Here is a 16,991-nt window from a genome sequence, read left to right on the forward strand (position 1 = left end):
ATTCATCAAGTAATAGAAGGAACTGTGTTCATTTTCTTTTGTTTTCCAACTGTGACCATCAACTGTGACAGATAATCTGAAATTAACTACTCGATGGCACTGAGAACTCATTAATAAAGCAGTCAGTTAGAAATTAGACATACATAATGTTCTCCTCTGAAGAGATTACATTGCGCTTGTTAAACATGGCAAAGACAAGCATATGATCTTGTCTAATGATCATTGGAATTTATGATGGAGATGCAGTACTATGTAACTGAAGACTATGGATTTCTTGACAGGACTGAGTAGTATCAGCACTTGTCAACAGAAATTAACTCATTTTTACTTTTTTTTTTTTTTTTTTTAATTTAAGACTGAATATTTGCTCCACCAAAATATTCTGTAAAGTAACTTCAGCACATGGAATGGAATATGTTATACAGGTAGGAAAACTTGTCAACTGCTCTGTTTCTTTTGGAGCTGTCTTCAGAAAGAAAGTTTGCATCTGCTGTGTTGTGTTGTTGGTTTTTTTTTGTTTGTTTTTTGGTAAAAAAGTCTGTAAGAATATAAAACACAGGAAATGAGTGGTAGAACAAAGTAAGAAGAGAACAGAGAAATTGCATCCAGACACTCCATGGGAACAGTGAGATGAGAAGTCAGACTTCCAGCCTTTAAGTTTGTCCTGCCTTTAAGTTTTTTGGTAAAAAAAAAAAAAAAAAAAAAAAAAAAAAAACTTCTAAAAAAATTGGGGACTAGTACATGATGCTTTTTCTGATTTTTCACCTCATGCTTTAAGTCTCTGCTTCCTTAGAGACACTCCTTTTTCTTCTAATGCACTACTTTCTGATCACGTTACTCCAGAGTAAAAGAAATTTTGAAATAATAAAATTCAAAAGAAATAAAAATTGAACATTGTGTGGGAAACTTTAAGGATGCATTTTACCCTATCCTTTAAATGCAGATGTACAAGTACAGAAAGAATGTATCAATCACAAGATGGTTCAGGCTGGAAGGGACCTTGCATCCAGTTCCAACCCCCCTGCCATGGGCAGGGACACCTCCCACCAGATCAGGTTGCCTAAAGCCCCATTCAGCCTGGCCTTGAACACCTCCAGGGATGGGGCATCCATAGGTTCTCTGGGTAGCCTGTGCCAGTGACTCACTACTGTCTGAGTGAAGGATTTCCTCCTAGCATCTAATCTAAATCTATCTTCTTTCTGTTTAAAACCATTGTCCCTTGTCCTATCACTACACTCCTTGATAAAGAGTCCCTCTCTGGAAAAGAGTCCCTCTCCAGCTTTCCCGTAGGGCACCCTTTAAGTACTGCTTTGCACAAGCATGTGTTTGTATCATACAGTTAAGAATTGCATTTTCTTACAAAGCAGAGGAGTTCACTACTTTGTACTTTGGCTTTCATTACTGCTGACTACTCTGGTGGATGGCATATTTCCTTATGGACCCACTAAGGATTGGGTAATTTTGTATTTGACCACTAGTCCTTCATGAAAGAGGTGATGACCTCAGATATCCTTCAATTCAAGCTGAGTGAGACATCCCAGGGAGCTAAATTATGCCAGTGTAAGTGAAATGTCCCTCTGCATCTGCAAGGCACAGCGCCCTGGACCTGCAGACTGCAGAAGTCACACTTGGATGGCCAGGAAGCATTTCAGTATATATTACAAATGGCTGACTGTGTGAAAACTCAGCTGAGTGGTAGTCAGTGTCCTTGAAACTGACTCTGTGTTTAAATTTGGAGGACAGCAGTTTGCCTGGGCTGCAAGTTGCTAGATGACCCTTCACAGAAGCCTCCCTGCTTGTGGCAGTGAGTGCAACTGCTGTTCTGCTTTGCTTTAGGGTAGCATTTTTCTTTTAATGAGGAACCATTAAAACCATCATTAACCAAAATCATCTTTTTCTGAGACAGTTCCACCTAAGTGGCATCTTTTGGCATTTGTAATGGAAAATCCTGTAATAGGATCCTGTATATAGCAGGAAAATGTACATTTCATAGGCGAAATCCAGACACCACCACAATCCCCTGCTTCCCTCTTGCCTGCTTTGGAGTGATCCTAGGAAGTATGATCATTGTCATTATCGTTATAGTTGATCAACTACATCTGTAAAGAAAAACTACCTTGTTAGTGGTGCTTCCTCTTCAGAGCTTTCATGGCTAATAAAGATCCAAGCTCCTAGTATCTGTTACATGACGCTTTTAAATTTCTGAGAGGCCACAGAAGAGTGATGTCTTCTAGAATCAGAGTTTGAAGGAATTGTTTAACAGATAGCCTCTGGGAGTCAGAAATAGCCAGGTGCTGGTGAAACTGGTTGTGTGAGTGTGTAAAATATACATGTGGAATATATCTGCAATGTTCCTCATTGGTGTGGAAGCCATGCCCTGTAAACACTATAATAAACATGCAGACATTAAATAAGGCAGTTTGCTAACCTATATGTAGTTCTGCATCTGTGGTAGCAAAAATCATAGTGCAAGTAAAGCAAAGCAGGTAACTTGTAGATAAAATTGTTGGTTTATTTAAGAACCTTGGCAACGTTGAAATATGGCATGGTCCATCTTTTTAAACATTTGAAATGAAGTAATTTGAGTCCAAAACAACTGCAGTGCCGGCTTCTTTGAATACTGGGGGAAGGAGAAAGGGTGTGAGAAAGAAATTTAAAATAATGTTTTGGATTCTTTTTTTTTTCTCTTCCATTTTCCAGGTTTACCCAGAAGGCATACTCACATAGACTAGACCGATCTTTGTCATGAATCACAAGCATTGATCTCCATTACAGAATTACCATGTAAATTCCCTGTATTCAATTTGTATACAGAAACTTTACCCCAAAATTGTTAGTGTTACACATCTGGGTTATCTTCCGGGTCCCAAAGATGTAGGTTTGGTTTTGAGTACTTTGCTCATGCATATATGCGTCATGCTCTTGACACTTCATGCTAGAACTGTAGGCCAGAGACTCATTAAATCCTGAGAATCATAATTTGTCCATGGTGATACGTTTTTGCCAGCTTTGTAAAGCAGCTAGTATTTACTGCTGCAGTAAAACATACAGCATCTTACAGTACCATCAGGCCAGACAGGACTTTGTAATGCTGATACTCTCATTAGAGCCTAGTGAAGCCAAATAGTCATACTGCAAGTGCCAAGGGTAACTGCAGTAAAGACAAACTTAAAGGCTGGAAGTCTGACTTCTCATCTCACTGTTCCCATGGAGTGTCTGGATGCAGTTTCTCTGTTCTCTTCTTACTTTGTTCTACCACTCATTTCCTGTGTTTTATATTCTTACAGACTTAACACTTCAATATTTTGAGCAGCAAATGCCAATTGGTCATTCAGGATAATGGTTTATCATCAGTTCCTTCCATTAAAAATCAATCATGTAAGTAGGAAGGGTGCTATGGATTGTTCTGAGCATGCTTGAATTAACCTAGGTTTTGAAATGATATAGAACTGGTGCAGATCTTGAAAACAGTTGAGCACTTAATGTAATGTACTTCTAATTTTTGTATGGGCTCTTCTGTAAAAACATTCAATATTCTGTTTTATCAAGGAGTGCCATTTTTCAGGAACACCTGGTACATGCAATTATGTAATTCTTGATATTACATTCGCTTCTTATATTAGTTTCTCTGTTTACCAGGAGCATGTAGGTGTAAGGCATTTTCCCTGTTGTAGCCTATTGGCCAGGTAACAGGTGAATTTCCAAGAAACCAAGCCCCTGTAGGAATTTATGCGTACATCGATTTTGTTAAGAAACACTTAGGCTTAGCCTTTAATTGTCTTTTTCTACTAATACTGTTCTTCATTTTGGATTGATACTGACAAAGATGATTGTATAAAGAATTATTTGGAACCCAAAGATAATTTAGAAAATAAAATACTAGAATACTCTCCATATACAGAGGAACAGCAGATTCTACTTCTGCTGGCATAAGTATCTTAGAAAGTCATCTCTTTAGATTTCAATTAAAATAGCATATCTCTTCTACTCCTAAAAAGCCATACTTCTGGATGCACATTGAAGAGAAAAATTCTGAATACTACACTTCAGAGAGATACCTTCAAAATACAACAGCCTTTTCCTTTTTCACATTAAGGTTTCCAGAGATAAAATGATGTTTTCAAGAGTTGTTTTTTTTTTTTTTTTTTGAGGGGTGGGGGTAGGTGGATCTTAGTTGATGTTCTGTGGTAAGTATGGTGTTGAAATTGTGCAGAACATTAAAAGTTTTGTTTGTACCCTTTACATCCACCCAAAGCCAGAAGTGACAGCTGAAGTAAGCCCTTAGGATTCTCCTTTGCTATTAGTATCAGTAGCATTTAGAAGTTTAGCCTACATTAAAGCTAATCAATGAGAAGGTAGATTGTTACTGAGTATTTTCCCTTTGACATACTCAGTAGCTTTTGAATCCTGATCAGAAGTGCAGATGTGTAAACATTACTACTGTTCATTGAGATGGAAGATGCCATAAGTCATAAACCACTGCACCTTTATTTAACATGTCTCTGATTCTCTGCTTTGTGGCATTTTCCCCTAATCTATGATCACATAACAAGAAAGGAAATATTCACCCTGAACAAAATAGCATTAAACCCTTTCTGCTTAAAAATTGCATTTCTTCTCTACAGAAGCATTTCTAAGAAGCATATTACATCAACAGATTACTTCTTGCATATTCAGAAGGTGTAGCTGACCTTTCAGCCTTTTAACTGTGAAGTTAGACAGTTCTTATAAGACTTTCTTTAAAGTGCAGTACTTCACAATAAGTCTTACTTGCTTGAGAGACCTTCTGACTGAAGCTGGCTTTACCATCAGATAAATGCAGCTGAGCAAAAATGCACCTAGCACATTTTCCAAAATCTTAACCTAGTGTTTTAAGCCTAAAGTGTATATCTTCTTCCTCTGATGCTTTGCATTTTGTCATTAATATCTTCCTAAAAACCAGGATTTTGTTGCAGATTTCTTGCTGCCACTGTATCCTAATTATTTCCGGGGTACATAGTTTTGTGTTGTAGCACCATTAGGTAAAAAAATATCTTTATAATATTTGCTGCAAATTATATTTTATTAATTAATTTGTTTGTTTGTTTATTTTAAGAATATTTCATAACTTTTCACAGAGCCAAAATGTTTCTGGATACATTCTTGCTTAAGCAAGATGTGTTTCATTTTGGTTTAATTAATTGTAATTAAGTCAACTTGAAATTACATTACATTGTGATGATGGTTAACCTTGGCTGATCACCAGGTGCCAACCAAGCTGCTTTTCCACTCCCTTTTCACAGCAGAGCCAGGGGAGAAATTAATATGAAAAGCTTGTGGGCTGAGGAGAGGGAGATTGCTCACCAGTTGCCATCATGGCAGAACAGGTTCACCTTGGCAAAGATTAATTTGATTTATTGGCAATTATTAACAGAGTAGGATAGTGACTAATTAAAACAAAGCAAAACAAACTTCCCTCACTCCCTTCTCCTCCAGAGCTCAACTACACTCCTGACTCTTCTACCTTCTCCCCTCTGAGTGGCACAGAGTGATGAGGTATGGGAGTTGTGGTCAGTCCATAACACTTCATCTCTGCTGCTCCTTCCCTCTGAAAGCCCCTCTGTAACCAAAACCTTGCCACATAAACCCAATAAATACATCTTAGAGTAGTCCATCTGTTTATCATAGACAGACTCTTCTTATAGCTAGATAATCCATTTGATATTAGTATGGAAAGCTCACTGCAGACAGTGAAGAAGAGAAAAAAGGTCTTTATCTTCCATTCATGCTCAAGAATTAAAACAAAACAAACAAACAAAGATGGACAGAATTCCACACAGCTCTTGTCCCGCAAGCCACATATCAGCAGGTAGGAAAAAGGGTGTCTGCATCAATGAACAAGAACAAATGTAGCATATATATTATCCTAGCCAAATATACTTAATTACCGTCCTAACCAAAGAGTGGGTTTAGGTGCTCTCTCCATGTCAGATTTCACCTGATGCAGAAATGGTATAGGTTAATTGATTTCACTGGAAATAATATTCACATTGATTTTCAACAGGGAATTGAAATTTCAGATTCTAAATTCTACTGATTGTGTATGCTCTATGAACATCATTAAGAGGAAGAAATTGACAGAAGAGTTGAAGGTAAATTCAAGTTGGGTCCAAGGATGCAGTAATGTACCTCATTTGCTGTACAGAGGAACACACTTCTACGTTCTTCATTAAAAGATAATGAAAGCTCTGATGCTGGCAATTTCAGCAGGGAAAAATCCCCATGATATGTCTTGCACAAGTAGAGCTGAGTCACTGTGCCCAAAATAGAAGAAAATATTTCCATTCCTTAAAGCAACATAGCTGTAGAAAAGTAATAAAATAAATAGAATAGAATAGAATAGAATAGAATAGAATAGAATAGAATAGAATAGAATAGAATAGAATAGTTCATTTGGAAGGGACCTACCAAGATCATCTGACCTCCTCAGGGCTAACCAAAAGCTAAAGCATGGTACTGAGGGCATTGTCCAAACACCTCATGGACACTGTGAATGCTTGCACACAACGTCCAAGACGAGGCTGCATCAACACTAAATATAGCAGGAGAAGTTGATTGTCCAATGCACCAGTCTACCTGGATCCCTCTGCAACGCCTCTCATCTCTCCAGAGAGTTAGCCACACCTCCCAGCTTAGTACATCAGCAAACTTGCCAAGAATGCATTCAACTCCTGCATCCAGACCATTGATAAAATGTTGAACAGAACTGGCACTACAGTAGGGCCCTGAGAACACCACTAGCTGCCAGATGTAGCCCTATTCGCTAGAGCCCTACCATTCAGCTAGCTGATCAGCTGGTGTAGCGTGAACTTGTTCCTCTCAGAGGAGGACTATTTGACCAGAAGGGTGCTGTGAGGGACAGCAGGTCCCTCACAGGTCTTACTAAAATCCGGAGAGGTTCCATCTACTGCATTACCTTCATCTGCAAAGGGGGTGGCGTTATCATAGAAGACCAAATTACTAATTGACTTTCCCTCAATGAATCCATGTTGTCTATGCCTGATAATAGCCTTTGTTCTTTAAATGCCTTTCAGTATCCTCCAGAATATTTTCCATAACTTGTCCAGTCAGTGAGGTTAGACCAACAGGTTTGTAGTTGCAGTTCCTGCATCTTCTCTCATGCCCTTATTGTAGGTGTAGGATGTAACACTGGCTAGCTTCCAGTCAGCAAGGACCTCTCCAGACTACCATGACCTTTGGTAAATTGGTTGTGAGTGTTAAAGCTATAATATCCGTTAACGCCTTCAGTACTCGGGTGAATCCTGTCATGGATTCATGAATCCATGAATCCATGAATCCTGTGTGTTGACTTAGAAACGTTCAACTGTTCCCTTACAGTTTTGGTGACCATAGATGGAAAGTCACAGCTCCCTGAGTCTTACAACACAGGGCAGCTCAAAATCTGTCACTAATATTAAAAATGGAGGCAAAAAGGTATTAAATGCCTCATTTTCCTCCTCTTTGCTTGTGTTACCACCTGCATCGTATGTATTAGTCCAATGTTTTCCGTAGACATCCTCTTGCTGTTGATATATTTTACATATTTGAAGAAAGCTTGTTTTGTTGTTTAACACCACACAAGGCCAGTGTCAACTCAAGTTGAGCTTTGGCTTTTCATGTTTTCTACTTACAGATGCAAACTGCATCTCTGTACTCTCCCTGTGAAGCCTGACTTTCCTTCCAGATATCATGTATTTTCTTTTTCTTCCCTTTATTTTATTTCAGTAATGTGATTTTGTGGCTCTTAATTGAGCAAGACTTTGAAAAATTTGTGGAGATAAAAGAAGTCTCCTCATGGCATAAAAATATCACAATACTTGCACATGTAACAAATTGTTAGTACAATGAGATCATACAGGAATAACTAAACTATTTGAATCGTGACAATTTATTTAATGCATTTTATTAAAGATGGACTTTATCCTGAGTTCCATTGTGCTTTTATAAACAGTGTCATTTTAGAGACATTAAAGAGCACTTTTGCTAAATGCATGGAAAAGCAATCCAAAGTTGCTTTGCTTTCATATAGCGTGATCTTAAATGGTGTAGAGAAAGGGGCATTTTTACTGTGCTTGCATAGCACTATGCCCAGAGAAGTGTTTTTTGTCTTTCATGTCTTGTTGTAATACTATTTTTAAACATAAAATGTTAGTCATAAAAAGTCAGGACTTTTGAAGTAATAGTTGTCATGACAACCTTCACTCCTGGGGGCACAGTACAAGGTCTTTCACTATGCGACTGGACAGCATATGCTGCAGGGAGCTAGATAAAATGTGACTCTATATAATAAAAATAATTATGATTTCATTAAAAGATTGGCTTTTTTCAAGTTATGCAACAAATAAGCACCAAGCTGCAATTCAGGAAATAAATTGTAAGCACTGTGCTTATTCCATCAATCACATGTAAGAATGTTAAGTAGACTGCTGTGCAAGAAAGGACTACTGGTGGAAGGGACACATTTTATGGGGTCTTCCATCCAGATTTCTCTTTTCTCCTTCTCATACTCTGCTTTCTTTTCTTCTCTCTTTCTCTTCACCCCCTCTCCTGCTTTTTTTTTTCTTTTCTTTTTTTTTTTTTTCTTTTTACCCATTCTTTGCTCTTAATCATCCTGTGAACTTGGTGCACACTTCATGGCAGAAATGAAGGAGGTGATATTGTGAGTGTTTAGTTAAGCCTAGGGAAAAGGGTTGTGAATCACCCAACATGGCACTTCTGTTGCTGCCCTCTTGAAGTTGTAAATATTAATAAAATTATAAATGTTAGTGTATTTCTTTATTTCCAAAAAGAGAATAAATAACTTCAGTTTATAATAGTTGCCTGAGTAGTTCTTTGAAGTTTAAGGAATTTTTACTTTTCAGTTGAACAGTAAGAATAAAGTTAACCTGGATTTTTTAGAGTCATTTGGGAATTAAATAGAAAAAATTGTATCCAGGCAACAGCACTTTAATAATTTTTATAGGTTCTTAGGTCTGCTTGCTCAATATGAAGCTGTTTTCTGAGCAAAAAACATCTTACATAAACCATTTTTCTTTGTACTCTTATTGTATGTCTGTGTTTCTAGTAGATGGGAGAACATCCTTGGACGTTAAGGTACAGCAAGCAAGTAACAGTTAACTTGTCCTTGCAAAGGTGTAATCACCAAGTGTCACTGACAGCAGTGAAAAGCACAGTGGTTGAATGTCAAAGTACAGGTTCCTCTGTAACTGAATGCAAATACTCGTCTCTGGCTTTCAAATCAGAAGGAGATTAATGTGAAAAAAAGCTCTTCCCTTTTATAAGGAACTGGTGACAGCTGCTTCTGGGGGGAGACTGGTGTGAAAACCTGATTTTCTTTATCTAGGAGGGGGTAGCATGTCTCTGGGGACTGCCTTCCCTGAGCCCACACCTGGTGTCTCTGTCTGGTGGTGGGGAGGCAGCGGCAGGCTGGTGATACACCCTGGACTATGCCAGTTCAAGTGTGTGCCGCGTGAAACACCTGGGAAATTCAAGGATGGGCTTGGAGGAACTTGGAGAGAAGCAGGGTTCACTGGGGTATTTGGAGTGATTTTTAGGTCATGAGCCCAGGCCTGGCAGCCTTTCCTCAGGGAAAAGAAGGGACCTGTGGTGCTGCATGAAAGCTGCCAGTACCAGCTTCTCTGCAAGCCAGAGTAAATCACATTATCATTTCTGAAACATTCAGGTAAAATTGTCTAATTGTGTAATTATGACTTACCTAAAAATTAAGGAACAATTGTTGTTGAAATAAAGCTAACTGTCTTCTGGTTGTCTCTGCCTGCTTCATACAGAATTTGAACATATGAAGCATCTGTTGTTGGATGGTATTTGCTTCAGAGACTCCTGATGGCTAGCTGCCCTCTTTAGTTAATCATTTGTGGGGTGCTGCACTTCATGGGGGATGCATCATATGCTCAAGTCTGAGGTATTTTTTTGACATTGGTTGGCCCCATTCCTTTTTCACCGTACACAGAGTTCCAGAGCATGAGCTGTTATGGCTTGTTAGGATTGTGTATGTTTCTTCAGATAACATTGTTGTCCTACATCATGTTTGACACATATGATCCATCCAAAGTTATAAAGGAGGTCTGGGACATGTACCATTAATAATCTTACAAAACAGTAATTTAATCTTAAAGCTAATTTTGAACAGCAAAAGTAAGAGAAGAGCAGGCATGATAATGCAAATAGCCTGTATTTAAAGTAGAGTGTTTTTTATTTTATTTTTTATTTTTTACAGTTTATAGCTGCTTGGCAATGCCACATTTTATAACTCTGGAGGAATTTGCACATGTTTTAACTCAAATACTTTTTTCAACTTCTACCTCACTGAAGGCTTGTGGCAAAGCCACAAAGTGAACATAAACCACAGATTGTTTATCAGCGACTATGTAACAACCTCATTTTAAAAGTTAGTAAAGTCATGTCAGAATTGATAATGTTGGAATTACATATCCTTACAGAGATATACAATGTGGTACACAGAGCTGACCTGCAGGTCTTGTTGAGAAACTGATGAGCTGTATTCTGTAAAACTGGAACTTATGGAAGTCATTCTGAGGCTTGCAAATAATGAATCACAGTAGTAAAGCTGAGAAATAGCAAAACTGTTCAATCACTGTCTCAGGACTTTCCTCTCAGATAGGCATCTCAGCTTGAAAGCACTCCACAATTGATTAAAGTGCTTTGCTCAGTGCTGTTAGAGAGGCTATGAAAAAAACACTCAATTTTTCCAGAAAACAAAGCAGAATATAAAGCCTCTTCAAGGCTGAGAATCCAGTGTTACTGTTAGCCTCTCGAAAAGATTTTTTAAGTGAGAACATGAACTCATAGTTTCCTGAAGGAGAACTCTATTTGTACAAAGAAAAGAGGCTTTAAGACGAAAAGTAACTGTCTAGACTATTAAAAAATAATAAAAAAGAAGATTTGCTTGTTTTTTTTTTTTTTTTTTTTTTTTTTGTCATCAGCTATCAGGGTGGGTCTCTGTGACAGAGGCCTTTCTGCATAGAATGTGATTGTAAAGTTGTTTGTGTTTTGCAGGTCATGGTAAGAACAAGTTTGAGTTGAGTCTTTGATTTCCTACTTTAAGATAACACAATTGCTCTAATTCTTACATTGCTGCAAATCCAACCTGAAGTAATATAAACTATACACAGAAAAAGCATGGAAATTTGGTCCTGTAAGTTGAGCTGATGGTTATGCACTTGAAGAAATTATGTCAGAAAACACATGTTTAAAGGATGATTTGGGATTTGAAGAGGCAACAGGTGAATACATGTATATAACAAACTGAATAAGGTTACTTTAACACAGGATATGTTAATATGTTTTCACATGATCTATTAAGGTCATTAAATGACCTGTCTGAAGGTCATTAAATAACAAAAGTAGTGAGGTTAATGGAGTTTGAACTTGAAGTGACCATCTAGTGTCAAGGTGATCTGGGTAGGTAGAGATGAAAGATGAAAGTAATGATGTGCTTAGTCCGCTTCAAGGTATTCTTTCTGCTGTCCTGCTTAGAACTACTCAGGGAACTGGTAAAACAAAACTGATCATTACATCGCCAGAGCATTGCTGTTGATACAGGGTGAGACAGCAGCTTATTTTCAATCTTCTGCTGTTACCAGTCTGGACATATCTGGGCTGTTGTGAGGGGTTTGTCCCCACAATAAAGTAGTCTGTGTGACAGGTTATCTCAGTCTTTGATTGGAAAGAAAAAAGTGCCATTTCTAATGGGCCTGTTTGATAGCACCCTTGGAGCTCTGTGTTCTCATCATGGAGAATGATGTAGGGAAGGTTTTTTAGGGTAGTGACTATGAGTTGATGTTTTTTCAGTTTTACTTACAAGTTGTGTTCAGTGCTGTTCATTTGGGAGGAAATGTAGCTATTTCTCTTACCTAAAGTCTTCCTATCCATTGCGTGTAAGAATAACAATTATGAACAAAATTACTTATTTTGCAGGAGGTCTGTGAAACAAAACCAGGTAGAATGTGTTGCTAAGATCATTGACACATGCTTAGATGAAGGTGAGACTGCAGATGTTGAAATGCTTTTCTAGATCAAGATCTTGCAGAATTTTAGACATTGGTTGTTGTTGTTGCCACAAAGACCTCTTCAAACCTAAAAATATATATAGCAAGCATTTTGGCTAGTGCAGAAGGGCTAAATGGATGATTAAAAAAACAAACAAACAAACAAAAAAAAAACAAAAAAACACAACCAAACAAAAAAACTGTAGTGTTTCAGATTTCAAATGTTGCTATCTATTTCATTTCATATTCACAGGAGAAATGTCTTACCTATTGTTATATTTGAATTTAATACTTCTGCAATTATACGAAACAGTGTGCTAATTTCTCTTCACACAGCTGCTACCATTATTACTGCAGAAAAAGAGACTGTTATAATGACACACGTCTTCTTACTGTTACATAGCCAGCCAGTACACAGAGAGACTAATTTAAAGCAAGAACAAAAGTTGGGTCCACTCAAAATAATGAATATCTGCTTCCAAAGTAATCCTTGTTCAGTAGCTTTAGCTACTGCTCAGACAAAAAAAATAATAATAATTAAAAAATGTTTTGGGTCCATGTGAGACAGAAAAAATAATTACTTGAAACTTTATTTAAGTGGTTATCATAGAGAGGGAATCAAAGAGAGAAAAATTTAAGTTAAAGCCATGGATAAAGCACTTTGTAGCAGTGTTTACTCCTTTTAGGTCCAAGTTAAGAAACAAATGGTTGCTACTCTTTTTACAAAACTACTTTGTTGCACTTGTGGCAATACATCCTTTTCTTACTTCATTCCTATTTAACATAGTTATTTTAATTCAGCTTGTGTCTGTCTGGGAAATTTGGTCACAAAATGGAAACTGGAGTCTGGAGCATGTGGAGGACTCAACTCTGCAGAAGACCCTAACAAAGCTTTGAGAGGGCTGCGTCACCAGTATTAGTCACAAAGATCCTTCTGAAAGGATGAGTAAGCAACACGTCTTTTAGACAGCAGGTGTGACTGGGTGCTGCAAAGGACTGGGTCCTTGGTGCTGCAAAGCTCAGGGAATACAGGCAGTCAGGTTAGACCTAGTGCTTTGTTTGAGCAAGCCAAGTTCAAAATATTCCTGTCTCTGTACTTGAGACATTTTGATGCCTGTTGCAAAGCTCTGTATTCAGCTCTATATTGAACTTTACGTGCAATACAGATAGTTTGCAGTGAGAGAAAAAATCCATCCCAAGAAGAAATTGTTCCAGTGTTTTTCAAATAAAAGTACTAGAACTTCTCCCTCCTGTTCAGGTTAGCTGAACTGTCGACCACAGGGTAAGGATAATTGTGCACATTCTCTTCATCTATTAGAAGCTTTGCTTGTATTCCCTTCTTACCTGAAAACCACCTGTTGCTGGCTTTCATATTTAACTCCCCATGGTTCCCTCCTCCCTTGTGTGCAAACCATCTGTCATGGCATTTCTCATGCTGGTGAGTATGAGCCAGGCAGCTCCAAGCATACAATGCTGTTTTCAGTATCTTTTTCTTTTTCCATTTTAGATTTGTGTAACTGAAAAATCTCTGCTTGCATTGCCATTCCTTGTACTCAAGTGTTCAGCTGGTTTTATTCTTGCTTCTAGCAATTTCTCTTCAGTTCTGTTTACAAAGTTTCAACTTCATCATTCATTAGTTTGATACTAGGTGCTTTCCTTTTTTTTTTTTTCTTTTATTTTCTTTTTTTTTTTTCCTGCATCTGTGAATATTGTTTTTATTGTCTTTGCAGTTATTCTGTTTTATGTGTTTTTCAATAGTTTTCTTTTATTTGAGAAGCCAGAAAAAGTAAAATTTTAACCTGGAAATTATAACCTTTGAAACACTATTGGCAACTTTACTGTCAGTTTGAGCTTTGTAAAATGACATTACAGTTTTCAGAAGTATTGTAAAACTGTCCTTGAGTCTAACTTGAGACATTGTGTACAGAACCACAAAAGACAATCCTTAGCAAAGTTTTATATCGTCTGAAAAGAGAGACTGTTACAGAGAGCTTTTCAGAACTGTTAGTTTTCTTCAAGAGTGAGCCTGAAGTGCAATTATAATCCATATTGGAGAAGAAAGGGGAAAGGGAGGAAATAGCAGTAAATCTTGTACAAAGGAATGTATGCTTTGTTTCATTCTGACACGTGTAACTTCCTGATCCTCTTCAGCTCCTTAGTTGGCTTTGTACCTTGTGCACCTTCAAGATAACTCCCTGCTTTTCTGTCTCTGTCTGTCTACCTCTCTCTCTCTTTAGGCTTTGTATTGTGTTTATGTGGCAAGGTGTTGGTAGTGGAGGGGTTGCAGGGGTGGCCTGTGTGAGCAGAGCTCAGCAGCTGTTCCATGTCAGACCAGAGCCAGCTCCAGACAGCTCCAAAAGGGATCTGCTGCTGGCCAGAGCCGAGCCTGTGAGAGATGTTGGTTGGGCCTCTGGGAGAGCAGATTGAAGGAAGGGAAAAATAACCTGCTTCTCAACAGCAGCTGGGAGAGAGGAGTGTGAAACAGCCCTGCAGACCCCCAGGTCAATGCAGCAGGAGGGCAGGATGTGCTCCAGGCACAGCAGCAGTTCCCCTGCAGACTATGGAGAGGTCCCCGGTGGAGCAGGCTGTCCCCCTGCAGCCCATGGGTCCCACATGGAGCAGATCTCCACACTGCAGCCCCCCCGTGGGTGGAGGAGCCCCCGGTGGAGCAGGTGGATGTGGCCTGGAGGAGGCTGTGCCCCATGGAGAGCCCCTGCAGGAGCAGGCCCCGGGCCGGAGCTGCAGCCCGTGGAGAGGAGCCCACGCAGGAGCAGGGGTCTGGGGGGAGCTGCTGCCTGTGGGGGACCTGTGCTGGAGCAGTTTGCCTGGGGGATGGATGAACCCCATGGTACGGAGCCATGTGGGAGCAGGTCTTGAAGAGCTGCTGCCTGTGGGCAGCCCCTGAAGGCTCAGTTCGGGAAAGGCGGCATCCCATGGGAGAGAGTGACTGTGAAGGAGTGGCAGAGATGAAGTGCTATAGACTGACCGCAACCCCCATTCCCCATTGCCCTGCACCCCTCGGGGGAGGGACATAGAATAGGGTGGATGGGTGAAGGTATTTTTAGTTTGCTTTTAGTTTCTCACTGCTTGACCTTGTTAGTAAGAAGTAATAAATTACATTAATTTCCCTTATGTTGAGTCTGTTTTACCAGTGACGATAATTGATGAGTGATCACCCTGTCCCTATCTCAACCCTTGAGCCCTTTTCATTGTATTTTCTCCCTCTTTCCCTTTAAGGAGTTGGAGCAAGAGAGTGGTTGTGGAACTTGGCTGCACAGCTGAGTAAAACCACAACAGGCTCCCATGTGGGAAAAGCTTAATGATATCTGGCAGCTCAGCTATTAGTTACAGTGACCTGGAAATCTCTAATCCTGTGGACTTTTAGATCATGACATCTCTGCTACGTCAAGGGCAATACAGATATTAATCCAAGTATGGGAAGTCTTTGTTTAAAATGTCATGTGGGTGGTAGCACTGGATCATGACCCCAGCTAATGTATTTCAACCATTCTGGGTCCTTTACTAAAAAAAAAGATTATTGACCCTGAATAATGGTTTCATGGTACAAGTGTGTGGTCTCTAACAGTAAGCTTGAAATCAATCACATTTTCTTTTATAGGGTAAAACAGGATGTGAAATTAAACACTGAAATGAAACTGGCATACAAACACCTAAGCTCTGAAAAAGCTGAATCCAGGGAGAAGTCTTTTCATGCACAAAGTCTTCAGATGCTCTCTAGTTGTCTTATTACAGATGCTACAGGATAAAATTTAAGCAACTGTTGCTGGTTTAAATTATGTTCTGCAGCTGATCTCTGAAAAGTCTTTACATAGGCCTTAAAGTTCTAAAAAAACTTTCAGTTTAGTAGCGTTATATGTTAGCAGCGTGATGAACTTGCAATAAATCAGTGTCATGTCCAAGAGAAAAAAAAAAAGAAAAAAACACAACACCATCTGTAATGAGCAGAGAGCTGTGTCCTGGTTATGAAACACAGCTCAAAGATAGCATGCACTGAGTCATAGCTCTACCACTGCTCATATAGCTGATGTAGGTGAAGCTTAACTGCCTTCAGAGATGCATTTTATAATTTTTTCAAGGGAAACATTAGCTCAAGTACAAATACAGCATCTTGAAAAATGAAACTGGGACATGGTTCATCCTGAAATATCTTCAGACAAATGTAGTAACATTTAAAATGTCTCTAATATCTGCAGCGGACAATAGCATAGTGCAATGTGTTTCTAAAAATAGCAATATCTAACATAATGGTAGATACCTTTGAGAAAGCAGGTCTTCAGTATCATCACATTCAATATCAAAGAACATTTAAGAGATACCCCAGTAGATAGTAATTGGCTAAAATGACAACATCAGTTACAGACTGCACACTTTAATTATGTGATTTAGAGTTTAATCAACATAGATTTATTTTGAGGAACTGTCCGTAATGCAATGATGCCTTTGTGAAAAAGAGAGGAAGTGACTAATTCCAGTGTAAAAAGGAAAGATTCCACTGGAAACTTTTTTTCCTCATTAAGTAGTTAAGTTAGGAAGAATTCTGAATATACATAGAATACTTTTAATCTCGATGTGTAAATAGGAATCCTTGGATTAAAGAAATGCACTATATATATGTATGCTTTGCAAAGGAGAGTAGTATTATTTCCCTTTTGAGGACAAATGGGTACAGGCAGGTAGAATGATACATGAAAAGCAGTGCAGCACAGGTGACTGCCTGAGACTAGAAATAAGTATTCAGATTTTTCATTGTCATGCTACAGTAGCTTGCCTGAATTTCCTCTATGTGCACATTATAAGTTTAAGGCAAAACAACTATAGTTAGTTAAATATAGTTATATTGTTAGCTAAGGTTGCTGATTATGTTTTTATTGCCTCTTGTACATACAAGAGTTTCAGACATAA

At 38.6% G+C, this 16,991-nt stretch overlaps 1 protein-coding gene across 2 annotated transcripts in view; it reads left to right on the plus strand.

Moving 5' to 3' along the window:
* Nucleotides 1-16,991, plus strand: part of SH3GL2 (SH3 domain containing GRB2 like 2, endophilin A1) — a 92,647-nt gene that overhangs the window by 35,005 nt on the left and 40,651 nt on the right. Inside the window, exon 1 of one of the 2 annotated variants that reach the window (XM_072031302.1) lies at nucleotides 13,474-13,506. The exons of the other annotated variant lie outside the window; for it this stretch is intronic. Coding sequence (XP_071887403.1) covers nucleotides 13,489-13,506 — 18 coding nt within the window. The 5' untranslated portion in view covers nucleotides 13,474-13,488. Of the gene's footprint in view, nucleotides 1-13,473; nucleotides 13,507-16,991 lie in introns of those variants that run through there. 2 annotated transcript variants of the gene reach the window in all.

Source organism: Anas platyrhynchos, chromosome Z (genome assembly GCF_047663525.1).
Source record: "Anas platyrhynchos isolate ZD024472 breed Pekin duck chromosome Z, IASCAAS_PekinDuck_T2T, whole genome shotgun sequence".
In the NCBI taxonomy this organism is placed as follows: domain Eukaryota; kingdom Metazoa; phylum Chordata; class Aves; order Anseriformes; family Anatidae; genus Anas; species Anas platyrhynchos.